The 18,035-nt window shown below is 45.4% G+C and overlaps 2 protein-coding genes across 5 annotated transcripts; both read right to left on the bottom strand.

Moving 5' to 3' along the window:
• Positions 1-4,298: 4,298 nt before the first annotated feature.
• LOC116918647 (uncharacterized protein K02A2.6-like) lies at positions 4,299-5,423 on the bottom strand. The gene has a single exon (XM_032924376.1). It carries the CDS (start codon positions 5,421-5,423, stop codon positions 4,299-4,301), a length of 1,125 nt encoding a protein of 374 aa, XP_032780267.1.
• Positions 5,424-13,688: 8,265 nt separating this feature from the next.
• LOC116918886 (poly(U)-binding-splicing factor half pint) lies at positions 13,689-17,938 on the bottom strand. Of its 4 annotated transcripts, none has more exons than XM_032924680.2 (16): positions 17,726-17,937; positions 17,507-17,582; positions 16,932-17,015; positions 16,483-16,551; positions 16,266-16,417; positions 16,157-16,203; positions 15,884-16,097; positions 15,628-15,755; positions 15,332-15,530; positions 15,138-15,273; positions 14,866-15,072; positions 14,629-14,786; positions 14,428-14,568; positions 14,226-14,311; positions 14,055-14,158; positions 13,689-13,993 (listed from the first exon to the last, which is right to left on the bottom strand). In XM_032924680.2, the coding sequence occupies exons 5-16, from the start codon at positions 16,392-16,394 to the stop codon at positions 13,884-13,886; spliced, it is 1,659 nt and encodes a 552-aa protein (XP_032780571.1). In that variant the 5' UTR covers positions 16,395-16,417; positions 16,483-16,551; positions 16,932-17,015; positions 17,507-17,582; positions 17,726-17,937; the 3' UTR covers positions 13,689-13,883. The 4 variants fall into 4 exon arrangements, with proteins under 4 accessions (XP_032780571.1, XP_032780570.1, XP_032780568.1 ...); XM_032924679.2 differs by having other exon boundaries at positions 16,266-16,414; positions 17,726-17,936; XM_032924677.2 differs by lacking the exon at positions 16,932-17,015 and having other exon boundaries at positions 17,726-17,938.
• Between the last annotated feature and the right edge of the window lie 97 nt (positions 17,939-18,035).

Below are 18,035 nucleotides of genomic sequence, written 5' to 3' on the forward strand. Positions count from 1 at the left end.
GCGACAAATTTTTGGATCAGTTTCATTCCCTTTCATCTGCTCCGAAGTCCTACGACATATCGCTGACCTACATTGTGAAGAATTTTCTGAAGCCGCTGAACGAGTCTACAAGAACTTCTATGTAGATAACCATCTGGATTCTTTTTACACCGAAGAGGAGGCTAGTCGAGCGGTCAAAGATTCTACAGCATTGCTAAAAAAGGAGGGATTCCATCTGAACCAATGGCTCTCTTCATCTCGACGGGTATTGTCACGTGTAGAAGGTGATCGTAATCAGCCTCGCCTGAATTTATTCTAGAGGATTTGCCCACGGAGAGAATCTTAGGTTTTTTATATGACAGCGAAAGTGACAGCTGATCTATGATGTTAAAACCGACGTCGAAGCGAGTACTAAGCGTCGGATCTTGAGTGCTGTGTCTACCTTGTATGACCCACTGGGGTTTTTATCACCAGTGATCCTTTGCACCAAAAGAATTCTACAAGAATTGTGGCTTGTCAGTTTTGACTGGGATGACCAAGTTCCCGAAGTAATTCAACACCAGTGGAACAAGTGGACTACTAATCTTAGCCAGCTCGAAGCGTTCAAGATTCCACGAGCTTTAACGTCTAGTGACATTCAAGACATTCAGCTGCATGCCTTTTACGATGCATCCACCGTTGGGTTTGGCTCTGTGGTATATCTACGAGTAACCTATCGAAATAATATTGTTGCCGTAAATTTCGTTACGTCAAAGTCCCGCGTGGCACCCCTTCGTCCGCTGACCGTTCCGAAATTAGAACTCCAAGGAGCAGTTGTGGCACTACGTCTTGTGAAGTTCGTCCAATCGACCCTTCGTATTGCAATCAATCAAATCATCTATTGGTCTGACTCTAAAATTGTCCTTCAGTGGATAGCCTCAAAGACATGTCGCTTTCAGACGTTCGTCGCTAATCGAATATCCGAAATCTTAGAGCATTCTCAACCAACTGAATGGAGACATGTCCCAGGTATCGAAAATCCGGCTGATGAGTGCACCAGAGGGCTTTTTCCTGATGAGATAATGGAGAATTACCGTTGGGTTAATGGCCCAGACTTCTTGCAGCAAGAAGAAAACGCCTGGCCGACAACCATTAAACTTCCCGAACCTTCTGTCGAAGATCCAGAGGTATCAGCCACCAACTGGATTGGGCTCGTTTACGGCCCCGCTAAAGAAAATAGGCTCTGCTCACTTTTGGAACGAAATTCCAATTATGACGTAGTGATTCGAATTGTTGCATGGATTCTTCGTTTTATTTCCAACTCGAAATTGATATAGCTGGATCGTGACAAATCACGCATTGGTGTCAAATGCATTCACCACGCTGCTAATCATTGCCTCAAAACTGCGCAATTGGAGATATATTCCGAAGATATAGAGGCTTTTAAGGATAAAAAGCCTTTAAAATTGAGTTCGACGCTGATTACTTTATCACCATTTCTGGATGAAGAAGGAATACTTCTTCGTCGCTTGAATTACGCCCCCCTTTCGTTCGACATCAAGCATCCTAAAATCCTGCCTCACGATCATCCACTCACGCGTTGAATCGTCATGAGAGAGCATGATATCCTGTTTCATCCATCTCCAGAAAGACTACTCAGCTCAATTAGGTCACAGTATTGCATCATTAAAGGACGAGTGGCTATCAAGAAGTACCTGCACAAATGCTTTACTTGCAAACGCCATAGAGCTACTCCCTGCATTCCTTTAATGGCCCCGCTTTCACGTCATCTTCTTATTCCGTTCCAACGTCCATTCACTCATGTGGGTTTGGACTATTTCGGCCCATGCAACGTCACCATTTATCGCCGCAAAGTAAAACGATATGTTTTGCTGATAATCTGCCTCAATACTAGAGCGGTACACTTGGAAGTTGCAGCGTCACTTGACTTATCGTCTATTTCGATCGCCTTTGCTTCGTTCACCGCCCGAAGAGGTCGCCTGTCAGTCGTGTATAGCGACAATGGAACTCAAATTGTTGCTGGGAACAAGGCAATCCAACAAGGCATCGAGCGTCTCAAGGAGCAGAATATCGTTGGTCAAATGGTAAAACAAGAAATCGAATGGCATTTCTCACCACCATTAGCGCCTCATTTCGAAGGAATTTGGAAAAGTCTTGTGAAATCGGCAAAGGTGGCTCTGGAAGCCATTGTGGTATCGCGTCCGCTCACTGAAGAATTACTGGGTGGTTTTGTGATTCAAGCCGCTATTGAATGGACGTCCACTGACTTACGTCAGCGTGGACCCTCGAGATCCAGAACCACTTTTCCCTAATAATTTTTTGTTAGCGTAGAACTCGTCAAATACAGATGACGACGTCATCGAGGATGAAAAATTGTATTCTCGAAAACATTGAGAGGCCATACAAGTCATGACGACCCACTTTTGGCGCCGATGACTTCAAGAATATCTCTCCACACTCACTGACCGTCGAAAATGGCTTTTCGATAAAAAGAATTTGGCTGTGGACGATACCGTGCTTTTTGTGGCCCCGAATTCTCCTAGAGGACATTGGCTTATTGGTCGAGTAATCCGAATAATTCCCAGTCCAGACGGAATCGTCCGCTCCATGTTCGTCAAGACCTCTACTGGAGAATACCACCGCCCGGTGTCCAAATTATGCCTATTAAAATCTGATGTTACTGATGTATAATTGTGTGTCTCTGTAATCAGTAACAGGCCCCGCTGTTAACGACAGAAGTCGTTAGGGATAAATGTAATTTAATTTTTTGTTTTGTATGTCTGTATGTACGTGTGTGTGTGTGTGTGTGTGTGTTCGTTTCATTGCCGAAGGGCCGACAAGTCTGAACTTGTCTGACCCTTTACACTTCCGCCACCCCATTTACACCTAAAGCTAATGGTTCGTGTTAGCGCCCTTCTTTTGTTTTCCACTTTCCATGCATTTCCACCGTAGTCGAAGACGGAGGGAGATGCGGCAACGAGGTCATTCTCAATCGTTTTCGTCGTGGCTGCAGTCGCAACTTGTTGTTCCCGTTTTCGTCTTTTTGTAAAACTCGTCTTCGTGTTTAATACAATCGCAGCGTGGCCTTTTAGCCACTGAGTTAACCACATTCCATTTTTCTTATTTCTGTGGTTAACACAGACACCTGCATGAAAGTTCTTTTGCCTACGTTAAAAAAAAACTCTTTCAACTTGCAGGTACCTATGCTTGACCAATCCACGGCTAGAAGGCTTAGAAAAGTAAGAGGTGAGGAGGCGAGCAAGGTGGAGGCTAGGGAGAAGGCCCTGATGGCTTCGCAATTCAAGATCTTAGATATTGCCAAACCTCTCCTCTATCTATGGGTTAGCACAACAGAAGCGAATGCCGACCCTCTTCTGGTCACCGCAGCGGTATCAGCCTTGCAGTTGTGGGGCCATGCCTTCCACAGTATCATGGGGCAGAGGAGGGAGAATGATCTGCAGCAGACGTACCCTCGCTTCACAGCCCTCTTGAATTAGTAGGACCGATTCAAACAAAGGAAGTGCTCAGTTCTCTTCGGGAGGACATTCCTGAGGAGTATGGTCAGAGAAGCGTCGGATGACCAGAAGTTGAGGGCCTTGGGCTACACCGGAGGACGTCCAGGCCCCTACGTTCGGTCTAGCAGACACGTCAGATCTGGCGGTGGCTCTCGTAGCTCAAGAGGTGCGAGATCGGATTCAAACTTTACCTTAAGCAACAATTTCCAGCGAAACGTCAAACCCGCTTCTTCCAATCGTGGTGCAAGGTCAGGTCCTTTTTCCCCGGATCCAGTAGTTAGAATTTCCAAACCGATATCTCCTGGTATGGCCAGAGGAAGGATAAGTGGGTTTGCGTCCTTCTGGCCTTAATTGACGGCAGATAGATGGGTTTTGGAAGCGGTGTTGTTGGGAGTTAGGAGCTCATTCATTGAAACCCCTTTTCAAACACGTCCGGGGACAAATAGGGTTCTCAATTCGGAAATAGAGACGACCTACAATGCCGATGTTGCGTCCATTGTTGTTAAGTAAGCCGACACCGGCATACGTCGGCATAGTTGTATTCACGTGAGACTCGATTCGAATACATACGCACGAGGGCACCAGGGAAAGGAGACTGCCGATCGGGACGAGAAACCTCTCAACTCGCCCGTAGCAAGGATGAGAGACCTCTGGTGGTAGACGTGGTGGGCCAGGAATGTATAGTACCCAACAACCCTCCTCGAGCTGTTATGGCGCACAAGCGCAGTCATAACAGCTGAACACAAAAGTATGATGCTCCCCCCTTCCAAAAAAAACTATATAAAGTGAAATTTTGCCAGTATATTATATGTCGAACATCACTCTCTTCTTTCGAAGACGCTCACCCTGACGTACGGGCTGTTGTCCAGCGTCTGCTGCTGTATCGAGCGAATTGCTGGTGGTCCCGGGAGGGAGAGACGCACTTGGGATGTTGTCCTGTTGTGTGCCATCCAACTGCCCGGCTGCCGCCTGCTGAACCTCCGTGCTGTCATCCGCGCCAGCGCCTCCGTGAAATGCTGGCGGCTCGTTAGTATTCGGAACAGCTACCATCGGTCGGAGAAATCTTCGGTTGCGCCACAACACGCTCCCGCTTGCGAATTTGATCCGGTAAGAGCGATAACGGCCTATGCCGACCACGACGCTGACTTTGTACCAGAGTTTTGACGTTGGATCCCGCACCCGCCCGTGGCTGCCCAATGATAGCGGGGCAAGTGGCCGAGCGTGTTCGTCGTAACGGAACTTGACCTCCACGTCGATCGCTGTTTGCCGGTGACGGCCTTCCATGGCCGACTGCCAACGAGTAGCGTATGCCGTTCGGTGCGCTGGAATAATGGACCGTAACGGATGTCTGAAAATGATTTCCGCTGGTGACTTGTCGTTTTCCCTCGGGTTGTTTCGGAACTCCAACATTCCGCGGGTGAACTCGTCCGATGTGATATCACCGTGGGTTGAGATTTTGGTCACTAGGTCCTTCATCGCTGCAACTGATGCTTCCACATGGCCGTTGCTTTGGGGGTAGTGTGGTGTAGTGTTGCCCCACCCTACGCCCCATTGGCGTAATTTGGTCTGGAAACTGTGGGCTTCGAACTGTGGGCCGATATCGGAACGCATCCGCACGGGAACGCCCAGGTCGACGAAATTTTCAATGACAGCCTGTGTAACTTCACGTGCGGACGGGTCGTGACGCCATTGGTGAACGACGGGCCATCCGGATAGGCGGTCCGCATAAACGAGGACGTGTAGCGGGCCCACCAGGAAAAGGTCGGCGAAAACATCTTCAAACACCCGTGTTGGCAGTGGGTCGTGCATTAGGGGCTCCTTCTGTTGACGCGGGAGCCTCTCCTGACATGCCTGGCAGCTTTCCACCCATAAAGTGATGTCGTTCGATTTGCCCGGCCAAAAGACGGTTTGACGCGCCCGGTGCTTCATTCGTACGATGCCCTATGAAGTAGCGCAGCTCCGTGATGTTAGTTGGTTTCGGAAAATCCGAGATAGCCCGTAACTTTTCTGGATCGACGGATATACCACCCGGTTGGATCTGAAAGCCGACCCACTGGAGCTGCGTGCGGGCAAATTGAAATTTTTTCAGGCTGAAGGTGATACCGGACTTCCTGGTCGCTAACAGCACCGCACATACTTCTGCTACGTGCTCCGGGAAGCAATTGTTGAAACGGAGCAGGTCGTCCACTACCCGAACGGTGTTACGTCCAGCAATTTCTTGACAGCCGGATGGTCGGCAAAAGGAAGTGGCCTGGATCCGTTGACGTAAAAAGGGATGGCGTCTTCCGCTAGCTCGATAACCATATCCGGGCCTTCCATGCAATTGAGTGATCCTGTTTGGTCGAATACATCATCAAACAGTTTGGCAATATCGTTCCTAATACGCTGTATGTCGTCTGGCGACGGATCTAGAGGAACAATTCCATCATAATAGTCCGGTCGGCCTAGCAAAAAGTGTATGTTGAACCCCAAACAAATTGTAATAAGTTGTTTTTTACATGAGCTGTGTTTATATCCCTTTGATCTATGCCCTATTAAAAAGCTCCCGAAAAATATTAATATTTAGTGTACTTATTTTAATTTTTAAAATATGCGTGTTTTTGTGATTCGATTAAAACTATTAAAATACAAGAAAATAGAAATTTGAAAATATGAACTTTGTTAGTTATTCCCTCATTTACATTCAGGCTAAATTTTGTTTACATAATCTTAAAAGTGTGAAATTCACAGCCACTTTTAGCTGGTCACCTCCTTTTTTCCCCCCTTAAAAACGCGTCTGTTTTTTACACGGCTCTTATGTAAAAATCATGACAACGAAAATCGTTGCCGATAGTGAACTAGAGTTCGCTCCTCATCCGTTAAGGTCTCATTTTAATCGGCGGTTTATCCTTTACCACCCCAATAAATGATTTCCGGGAGCTAGTTTTACTTTTCAAGTTATTTCATGAAATATAAACCCAATTTTCCCCAAATTTTCTTACTACACGTTCTAGTTTCCGCCACTGGATGGCCACTGTTGGATACATGTAAACAATATAACAGAACGCCACAGCGCTCACTGCGGGTGTGGCGGAAACTAGAATGTGAGTCAAGTGACCGAGTGTCGGAGCAGGTAACGCATAAGTCGGCTGCTTCTGCCAATCCGCGCAAGCGAATGTAAAAATCGTCGAAAGTTTCTGAGGTGCTCTGGCGACAGTCCTCGAAGGCGACGCGATCAAGTGCGATATTTTGCTTTGACCGGATGTAAGTGTTGATTTGGTCCAGGACGTCGGTCGGTGATAATGATGTTGCTGAAGAAATTTCGAGCGCCACCTCCACAATCTGCTGCATGGCTGGGTCAAGGACCATCCGGAAGGCGGCCATTTGTTCGTTGGCTGGGTATGTCGACAGCTGACTCAATTGGCAGAAATCGTTCCAATGATTCCTCCACGTGCGCAGTTGAGAGAACGATGCGTCGCCAAGTACCTTGTCCAAGCATGATGGATCGATTCTACGTCGTTGCGGCGCTCCTCCGCCAACATTCGCGCCACCGACAGTGCCACCGCCACCTGTGCCTCCGCCGCTGCTGCCAGCGCCACTGCCAGCCGAGCCCCCACCGCTGCTGCCAGCGCCCCACCGGCCAAACCTCCGCCACTGCCACCAGCGCCACCGCTAGCCAAACCTCCACCCCTGCTGCCAGCGCCACCGCCCCCCTGTATCAGCAGCTGTAATTGTTGAGTAATGGTATTCAATTGTTGCGTCATCGCCAGCTGATTCTGTTTGACCGAATCAAGCCGACCGGCTGCTGCCGAAGCTGCTGCTGCGGCGGTTGCTGCCGCGTCTAATGCGTCATCTACCGTTGCCATGATGCCGGCTGTGCTCGGCCGTGATGACCTGGGCAGGTTTGAAGTTGGTAAATGTAGACGGGACGAAGACCTCAAATTTTATGTGTGCCCAGGTGTGGACATAAGCCTGCTTACGGCCTACGGATTGTCACTATAGATCAATGTCGCTTGTTCAATGTGGCACTCAGTTCAGATCGTAGCACGTGATACAGACACTCACTGCTCCCGTCAGAGAGACTCGTCCACACAACACAATGGTGACAGTGAAAAAATGGTCACCACGCCGCCTCAATATGCCATAAAGTATGAAGAGGCAAAAGAAACCGCCCCCAGGAAAGTTAACTGTGTGTCGAAATGGCTCGCTGCTATGCGAACGTGATGAATCATAGCCCCAACGTAGCACATACAATGTAAAATGACCGCTAAATAGTTACCACAGCCCGAACGGGCAGAGCCGGTGGAGGTGCAAAAACACGAGATGCCAAGATGGCCGCAGCGTGGGGCATGGACACCCACGCACTGCAACGTTTCCCCACCGTGCGCGACAAGAATACTGCCAGTTGGCGAGTACGAAACTCGCTTAACACACTGAGGGATCGAAAATTAGTTCAACTGTGCCATGTTAAGTAAGCCGACGACGGCATCCGTCGGCATAGTTGTATTCACGTGAGACTCGATTTGCATACATACGCACGAGGGCACCAGGGAAAGAAGACTGCTGATCGAGACGAGAAACCTCTCGCCTCGCCCGTAGCAAGGATGAGAGACCTCTGGTGGTAGACGTGGTGGGCCAGGAATGTATTGTACACAACAATTGTCAAAAGGAGTAATTGTAAGACTTCCATCTGAAAACAAGTGTTTTTGTGGGCGTTATTTTTGTTATCTCCAAGAGTTCGGGAGAGGGGGGTTATAGACCAAAAATAAACCTGAAGGGTCTTAACGAGTTGGTTGAACATTTCCACTTCAAAATGGAAGGCATAAGTGTGATGAAGGGAATGGTAAGAAAAGGAGATTTTTTTACGAAGATTGATCTACAGGACGCTTGCCTCACCGTTTCCATTCACCCAGATGATAGAAAATTTTTACAGTTTATGTGGACGGCATCTTTTTTTCAATTTTTTGCCTTTGTTTTGGATTGTAATCCGGTCTTTCACCCAAAATTCTTAAGCCACTCGTGTCCTCGTTATGGAGGAAGGGGATTAGAATGATAGTCTACTTGGACGATTTTCTAGTTTTTAATCAATCCAAGGAAAGGGCTGAAAGCGTTTTTTGTGTGCGATTGCATTATTGCAAAAGCGCAGGTTCCTTATAAACTGGGGTAAATCGATCAGCGTGGCTGCGCAAGAAAGAAAATTTTCGGGTCTTTTAAAAGACTCCAACGAGCAATCGCTTTCTCTACTACCTCGAAAGGTGCAGCATATAGAGGAGATTTGCCAGAAAGCAAGGGCAGCCGACACGGTTTCGTTTAGAGAAGTGGCGATCATTCTAGGCAATCTGGCGTGGACAATACAAGCGATACCGTATGCCCAGGGTCATTACCGGTCCATCCAGCGACAGTTTTGTCGGAATCTTCGCGGGTCGAAGAGGAATTTTCGGAGAAGATCCGAATAGATGCAGTCAAAATCAGATCCAGATTGGTGGGCCGAATATGTTAGAAGAGTAAATAATAGACCACTTTCAACAGAGGAGCCAGACTTGGTAATATTTTCGGATGCGTCGCTCTCAGGGTGGGGTGTGGTTCTAAGCGGTGCGACAACAAAAGGACCTTGGACCAGCCAGGACCGGTCTCGCCACATAAATGAATTAGAGCTGATTGCAGCCCTTTAAGCCCTGAAATCTTTCACGAAGCAAGCGTCACGAGTTTCGGTACGGCTGATGATGGACAACATTACAGCGGTACACTAAGTGAATGAATAGGGTGGGTCCAGGTCGGTAGCTCTGTGCAGAGATCGTAGCGGTGGGAACCACGGGCGATAACTATTAATGCGGTGTATCTTCCAGGTGCGCTAAATGTGGTTGCATATCAACTGCCAAGGGCGCCCTCGGATTCAAGCGACTGGAAACTCAACCCAATGATATTCGGTCACCTGAGAGCTCGCTGGAGTCTAAGGGTAGACCTTTTCGCGTCGGAATGGAACAAACAGCTGGGCCAGTTTTTCAGTCGGGGCCGCTAACCTGGCTCGCTAGCGGTAGACGCGTTCAGTATCAGCTGGGCGGGTCTAAAGCCCTACGCATTTCCACCATTCTGCCTGATTCAGAGATGTCTGGTGAAGGTATTGAAAGAGTAGGCGGAGTTAAGTCTGGTGACACCATATTGGCCGGTGCAGCCATGGTTCCCGACCCTTCTCGAACTGGCGTGCGAACCAGCACTGGTCCTTCCGAGGAAGGAACTACTTATTGGCTCGGCGGGCCAGCAGCACCAGCTAACAGAGTACCTCCTACTGATTGCTTGGAGATTTTGAGGAGACAATTCGAAAGCAGCGGCCTTCCGGTACAAGTGGTCGAGCTTCTACTCGGAGGAACACGCAGCGCCACATCAGCTGCTTATTAGTCCGCGTGGAACGGTTGGCATAATTGGTGCGTTCAAGGAAACGCAGATCTCATGTCTCCACCTTTGACTAAGGTACTAGAATTTTTAGCACAGCTAGTGATCCAGGGAAAAGCTTATAGAACGGTAAACATTGCCCGTTCCATGCTCTCATCAACGCTTGGCAGGATTGACTGCTTTGATATAGGCAAGCACCCTCTTGAGGTGAAGCTTATGAAAGGCGCCCACAACAAGAGCCCTTCGGTCCCAAAATATTCAGGGTTTTTGGACGTGAGGATTGTAGTATATTTTCTAACCTCTTTGGGCCCGAACGAAGTTCTTTCATTTGCGCGGCTCTCAAACAAGCTGGCTATTTTGCTAGCTCTTTCAACTTCATGCATGGTATCGGAGTTGGCTAGCATTGCCAAGGACTTTGTCGCGATGGAAGATAACTTAACAAAATTTTCTCTCTCCAAGCAAAGGAAAACCCAACGTGCAATCCCGCTACAGGTCATCACCAAGCAGAAATTGCAACCCCTTCTCTAGCATGTCAGATCAGGACGCTGGGAGCCTACATGGCAGTGTCAGAAAAGCTTCGTTCGGGCGCAAAAGTTAGGTTGGGGCTTCGGCCTCCCTACAATTCAGTTGGCGCATCAACCGTAGGGCGCTGGATCAAAGCTACCCTAGCAGAAGCGGGCATTAATTCAGAAACATATTGTCTCGGGTGAAAAGGGAGATTGGTTATCTCTTCGCAGAGATGAGTCATTTACTCCTTGGACAACGCTGCGATCGTGGTGGAAAAGTTATAGGGAGAACTCCGCTCTAAGAAAGATACACAGATACGCAGTCTGGAAGGGGAGTAATACGCACGACGGTATAAAACACTGCCCCGAATCTGCGTTAGATGAGTCTCCATCGGGTGAGCTCCCTGAGCTGGGCTCCGTTAGAGGAGTTCCCTGGTTTCCCTAGGGGTCTTCAGGCACTTCTCCAAATTTTGGTAATGGTTATCCCCTTTTTGTTCGAGTAAAACCATTGTTTAGATTTAAGTCATCACTTGTTGTATTCGTTTGTGCTTGTTTAAATACAACCAGTGTGACAATTGGTGGAGACGCAGTTCGTTACCGGTAAGTAACAAATTTGTGCTGTGGTGTGGAAATTGTTGAAGACGCAGCTCGTTGCCTGAGAGTAAACGAAGTCGTGCTGCAGTCATTGTTAGCCGAGGCTGAAGAGGACAAACCCACGGCTACCGAGTTGCCCAAGAGACCCCAGCCGACGATTGTATCCGCTTCGAGAACTTTCAAGCGTTCCGGTAGAAACTTCATCTACCCCAGCCTCATCGTTGGAGAGTGGAACTTCCTTTGTTGGTGAAGCCCTAAATTTTGAAGGTCCTATTCCAAAGGACCATTTGACAGAAGAAGCTGACAGTCAGGGTGAATCAGTCGAGACTGCAAGAGATTCAGACTCGGATTCAGAAACCAACGTCATTTTGAGAGCTGCAAGTCCAGTTGTTCCAGTCGGCAGACAAAAATTTTTAGTGCCATCAAGGCATATTAAGCAGCCACAAAGACAAGCTATGGAAGCTGTCAGAAAATTTATTAGCTCGCTAATCTTCTGAAAAAGTTCGGAAGAAGATGCGCACCAATGGATGGAGCGCTTTGAAGAACATTCTAACCACAACAGATGGGGTTATATTATAAAAAGAAATGATTTTGAAAAGTATTTTGATGACGCCGCCAGGAGCTGGTTCAAATGTGCAAGGCTCCCGAACGAGTGAATGGTAAATCTCAAACTGCCGGAAGAAATGTGATTTCAGCGCTTCTTCCGTGGCCGAAGGCAGACGGTTTTTTCAGAAAGAAAAATCCTTAAGACTATCCGGGAAATACAAGAAACATTTGAACAAGTAAGCGCAACCTGAAGGAATAAAAATGATGGAGTAAAAGTCCCTTATTTGCCAAGAGGACGCAAGCTGATTTTTTTGGGTCTCATCAATCTTCGTGGATCGCAGAAGATTAGTACAGTCGGGTCGCCTGTCTTAAAGAAGGGGGACCTGTCACGGGTGAAAAGGGAGATTGCTTATCTCTTTGCAGAGATGAGTCATCCGCTCCTTGGACAACGCTGCCATCGTGGTGAAGAAATTATCGGGAGAAGTCCGCTCTAAGAAAGATACGCAGATACGCAGTCTGGAAGGGGAGTAATTCGCGCGACGGTATAAAACGCTGCCCCGAACCTGCATTAGATGAGTCTGCATCGCGTGAGCTCCTGGAGTTGGGCTCCGTTAGAGGAGTTCCCTGGTTTCCCTAGAGGTCTTCAGACGCTTCTCCAACTTTTGGTAATGGTTATCCCCTTTTTTTTCGAGTAAAACCATTGTTTAGATTTAAGTCATCACTTGCTGTATTCGTTTGTGCTTGTTTAAATACAACCAGTGTGACAATATTCAGCCTTTGTCAACGAGAGGCGCTTCCACCTCTAACTTGGTGAATTCAGGGGGGCCGACGGATGCCATGCTCTCGGCGGGGGGCTGGAGTTCACAGACGACATATACTCGTTTCTACCGACGCCCAGCAATGGGCAATACGGTGGCAGGCACGTTGCAGGGGAACCGTTAGGTCCTTACCAGGGGTTAAAACATGCTTTAAAGTCACCTAGATCCAGGTCGAGCCACTTGTACGGCAATTAGTTAATTGCTCGAGGTCGCTAATTAGCGACTGATGGGCAATTGAGATTGCTGTACGAGTGGCGAGACCTGAATCTAGGTGTTGACGCTTGTATTTCAGCTGTTTTTTCAAAGCTAAAAAAAACAAACAACAACCCTTTTACTTGAATTAATTTTCATGGATAAACTAGGGATGATTAATTATTTATAAAGACTGGAGAAGACGCAGAATGTCTTAAATTGTAGTATTCTAGAACATTTCCTGAATTGGAAAAGTATTACTAGGGTAAATAAATCAAAAACCCCCTTTTTTCCTATCTCACCCTGCAATCGAAACCCCCCTGGATTTTTTAAAATTTTGCAACGCAGCATCCGAAACTGGTCTATTGTCGGAGAGTCGAGTTTAATTGTCTGATGCAATTTTTTATTTTAATTTTTTTTTTAAGGGGGGTTCTAATGTCTCTGGAGTTCTACTGTGTATGGAGTTCTACTGTCGGGTTTATTAATAATTTTTAAAAATATTTTTTAAAGTTGGGTTCTTACGTCTATGGGGTTCTACTGTTTTTTTAGTTCTACTGTTTTGGAGTTCTACGGTCGTCATACCATCCGATCTTCTCAGATTGATCGGATCGCAGATCAAGATAAAAAAATTTATCGGAACGGCAAGTCTCCCCTCGTCGAGTATCTCCTGTCATAATTTTTCTTCTTTTTTTTTATTTTTTTTTATTTTATTTTTTTTTTTTGCCGGCAAAGCATACCGTTTCCGCGATTTCGTGGAGACCAGTAGCGCTCGGCTCGTTGCGTTGTTTGGATCGATAATCGAACTAATTTATGGGTTATTTTGATTTTTTTCGGGTAATGTCGTACGTTGCACCGGGCTGAAGCTGCACCTATTCGGAACTTCGCAAACGGATACAAAACCCTTCAAGCTAAACGCCATCTAGCGACAGCGATAAACATTTTGAAAAATTTACAATTTCTTCATTGCTTAGTCCTCCCTATTAATTAAGAGATCTATAAATCAGAAAAAACATAACGCTGCACTCCGCTGTTATGTCAACTACACAATACCAGTTCGGGAGTGCCTATATGACAACTAACAAAACGCACAGAACATTTATGAACCCCCTGGAAGCCTGTGTCGAAGCCCTATTACCGCTCACGCCATCTATTGAGAGCAATATCGTAAAAAAGGTGTCGGCGGTGTACTATATCAGTCATCTAGACAGAATCCCTATCGGGAAATTCCTTCGCAGAACCAAGAGGCAGTCATAATTACACACGGAAACAAAAGAAAATAGGAAGAGTTGGTGCAACAAAAAAAGTCAGATTAGAAGCCATAAAATAACGAGGCGGTTGGAAGATGATAAGTAGACCGAAGGGATTCATCCAGAAAGATCGTTACACTCATAAAGAGCTTGGTCGTAAATATCGCACCGAACCATCCGACCGGCGAAAAAACGGCCATTCAAAGAATCCCGTGCTGTTTCAGCCCCTACAACAAACGAATATCATTTAGAAACCGCCAAAATCAAAGAGATATTTTCTTATTTTACCACTTCCAGCCGTGAATTCAACGAAAATCTTAACGATTATTTCTGCATCTTCATCTTCAGATTGTTTCTCTTGATAAATAATCACCCGCTCAACATTTCCAAACCTGCCGACAAGAAAAGTTCAAAAAAAATTTTTAATTCTTTTCAAGTACTTCACTCATGAAAACTTACTTTGAACATTCATCGGTGATTTCTTCTTGCAGAGTTTCATCAACATCTTCCGGACCAACCATATTACGAAGGATGATGACTCGTGACTGATTAAATACCCATAAATGAAGAAAAAAATATAGTAAATGATTTACAAACACACTGAGCTTCATCGCGAATATCCACACACAAAATAATGTCGTGCAATATTTGGGCGACTCACCTCAGCTTTTCGCATTAACTTCTGCATGACCAAATGTCGAGCTGATTGACCCTTAATGGATATGTTCTCTTGCTGTTGAAGTGTTTGCGGTTCAACTTCATCCAACAGTTTTTGCTTAATCTCTTCTTGCTGCTGTTTAACCTAATTAAGAACACCCATTATTTGTGGACTTTAATCGTTTTAAACGTAAAATTTTTATACTTTTGCTTCTTCCTGGGCTTTACGCAGAATTTCATGGGAATTAGAAATCGGCGTTTGTTGAGCCTGGATTTGTTGGACGGGAGGAGTGTTACTGAAACCACCACCAGCTAAAACTGGAGTCACCACGGTAGGGGGTGGTATAGTAACTACGTGCTGACCTGTTTTTTATCACTTTCTTTAATTCTCCATGCTTCCTCAATCAGCCAGCTTTTGATCTATAGAACCAATATTACGTACTTGTTAACCGAGCTGGTGAGACCACTGATGGTCGCAGAGGTAAAGCTGGCGCACCAAGTTGAGGGATGGCCAACCCTGGAGGAGGTATTGCTAAATTGGAGGCTGCAGCAGCAGCTGCAGCAAGGGCAGGTGATGTCAAACCTAGAGCGGTAGTCAGCGTTGCTGCAGCAGTTGCCAATGTTGGATTGAGAAGAGCAGAGAGACCAGCTACAATAGAAATCAAAGATTTTTCTTGTTAAACAAAATCTAATATGCTAACAGAATAGAAGTACCTAATCCTGGAAGTCCTCCAGTGCCTGATAAAGCACCAGCGACAGCATCCATAGCTTGAATACGCGCAGTAGCGGCAGCAGCAGCTAAAGCCGCCTGAGTAGGTAGCTGTCCGGTGGGGGGTGGTGCATTTGGATTCTGCAATAGATGGAGATCATATACTCAATTGCGCAATTGCCACATTTAGATATACTACCACTGAAGAGTTGGGCGGCGTAATTGCGCGTCCCACCCGCAGATGTTGGCCGCCTAAGTCAAACATGTTCATAGATGCTATCGCATCATGAGCTGATTGAGTGGTTTCATATTCAATAAAACCATAACCGCGATGTTTTCCAGGGGCAGGGCCTTGGGCCAACTGGCACATTTTAATTTTACCGAAGGCCTCAAAAACACTAAATTTAAGCACACATAAAAACATTTTAAAAAAGGAAAAAAAGTTTACACTTGATGATTTTGAAATGAGAAGAACTAGTTCTTAACCACAATTACCTTTTGATATCTTCTTCAGTCAAATCTGGATGAACAGATGCTATAAATATACGATTGTAGTGACGGGATTCCTCCATAATTTCGTCGATGACTGGTTGTGCTTGAGGCATGTTACTTGGCCGCCCCACCTATGAAACAAGACTTGTATCGATAGTGAAAACTTTTATAACATTGAATGGATCACATTCATCGACGCTTAGACTGTTAACATCGATAAGTTGACTATAGTTTTTTTTTTAAACCGAGAGAAACTCACCTTGATATTTCGTCCCCCAATTACCACGCCATTCATCTGTTCCAAGGCTAGTTGTGCAGCCTCCGGAAGTTCATACTCAACAAAAGCGAACCCTTTATGCTTCTGCGTTATGGGATCCCACGACATGGTGATAGATTTGATCGGCCCAAATGGATGGAAAGACTGACGAACAGTGTCTTCGCGTAATTCGAAACTTATGCTTCCAACGTAAACTCTGCACAAACAAAATTGACATGATTGCATTAATCTTTCACAATGAAGATGGCTTCATACCTGCACATCAGAACTAAAGCTTGGTGGCGTTGTAAGGACTTTGCTTGCTATTCGTTGAATCATCTAATTAGAGTGAGTTACAAACAAATTGTTAAATGCTATTTTTCACCTGCTGTTGGTGAGCCAACGTCTGTTTCATTAAGACCATTTTGATACTTTGCTCCATAGCGTAACGTTTTGCTCGACTGACAGCTTCTGCTTGTTCACTTGTTAATTGGGGAGGAGTGGACCCATACATATCTCGTCGGGCGCCCGATCCTGCTTCCGTGAATCGAAAATTTTATTGTAACTCAGTTGCTTTGAGAAGAAGGAAATTTTCAACATACCAGCCGTTAAGGGTCCTGTCTGGTCCAAATCTTTTACTGGTCCAGGAAGATAGTCACTCAGTCCTCCATCTGCAAAAGATAAATGTTTAGAATGTCAACGTAACAGGTTTTGCTTAACCACACTCCTCTTAAAGAAGAAAAAGAAATATGATTAAGATGTGTGTTTGCCACTGTACGGAATTGCATATTGTCAGTGCTTTCGCTTTAAATTATTTTTTTTAAATTCAACTTTAAAGAAGAAGTGCAATGCAACCGTTTTTTGGTTTCCGTCTGACAATATGCTCGCCGCAACAAATTGCGAACGTACAGAGACAAAACGTCAAAAACTGAAAAGGTCGATAACAGTACCATAAAGGGGAAATAAATAGTATGATTAGGTGTATAAATACAAAATCGAAATGTCCCTTAATATGGACTAGGCACATGGTTTAGAAGGCCTTTTTTTTTACCCCGCGCCCCTGATGTGGGCACTGCGGCTATAGTGTGTGAGAATGCAGGGGACGGTCATTTGGTTGACGATGATCGGCGGTACACTTTAACCCACGGGCACGATGGAAGCAAAAAATTTGTCACAGGAGGGGAGTAAAAAAAAAACACGAAAAAGGGGAGGGCAGGATAATCAAAGGATCAAAAAGAGAAAAAAGAGACAAAAAAGAATAAAAAGCATTATCTTCAGACGAGTTCCTATATCTTGGTTTCAAAACTTCATCATAACATAACTTATAACATAAAATGTCAAATGAAATTCTTCCTCAAGTGGAATATATCACAGATTGCCAACATTATTTTTCTCTTATACTTGATTATATCCCACACAAAAATTTTGTTTTATCCCCTCATCAGCCCATTAACAGACTGAAATGTTTCATTTGATGAGGCCACAGAATAGATCTGAAAGGCAGTTTTAATCTACTTACTGTACCCTCATGCAAAGTGAAATACAAAATAATATTGCATTAATTACATTATTAATTACGATGTAACACTGAAAACAAAATTAAAAATTATCAATAGTATTTTATACCACTTGCAAGATCCAGCCTTGGATATTTTAAAACTGGTTCTTCTTCTCCATCAACTCCAGGCGGTGGGGTCGAATTCTGTATAAGGATGGATAATTCAGATAAATAAAATCAATAAAGAAGGTCAAAGACATAGAAAACATGGAAAACCATAAAATACATGCTTCTAAATCACTGTAAGATGTGAAAAAAGCCAGTAGATCTGACATGTTGTGTTTTACCCTGCCATTTTCATTCGTCATTTTCCAAAATCTTTGTCAAATATTTCGAACTAACACGGCGAACTAGGAATAGTCCCCCTTAACTCTTAAATTGTAAGAACACGATGGCGTCTGGAATTGAACGCGACTTGCTCACTTAAGACAGGCCACCATCAAAAGAGAACTGGGATACTGAGGATACCTAGAACCAGAGTCATAGAGGGATGGTTCGTTCATTGCGACGACTTTGGCCATAAGGCTAGGTCGTCAATTTTCGAGGGTTTTTTTAGCATTTTTTTTTGTCAGTTTTTAACTGATACAACAGAGGGCA

Source organism: Daphnia magna, linkage group LG3 (genome assembly GCF_020631705.1).
Source record: "Daphnia magna isolate NIES linkage group LG3, ASM2063170v1.1, whole genome shotgun sequence".
Taxonomy (NCBI): Eukaryota; Metazoa; Arthropoda; class Branchiopoda; order Diplostraca; family Daphniidae; genus Daphnia; species Daphnia magna.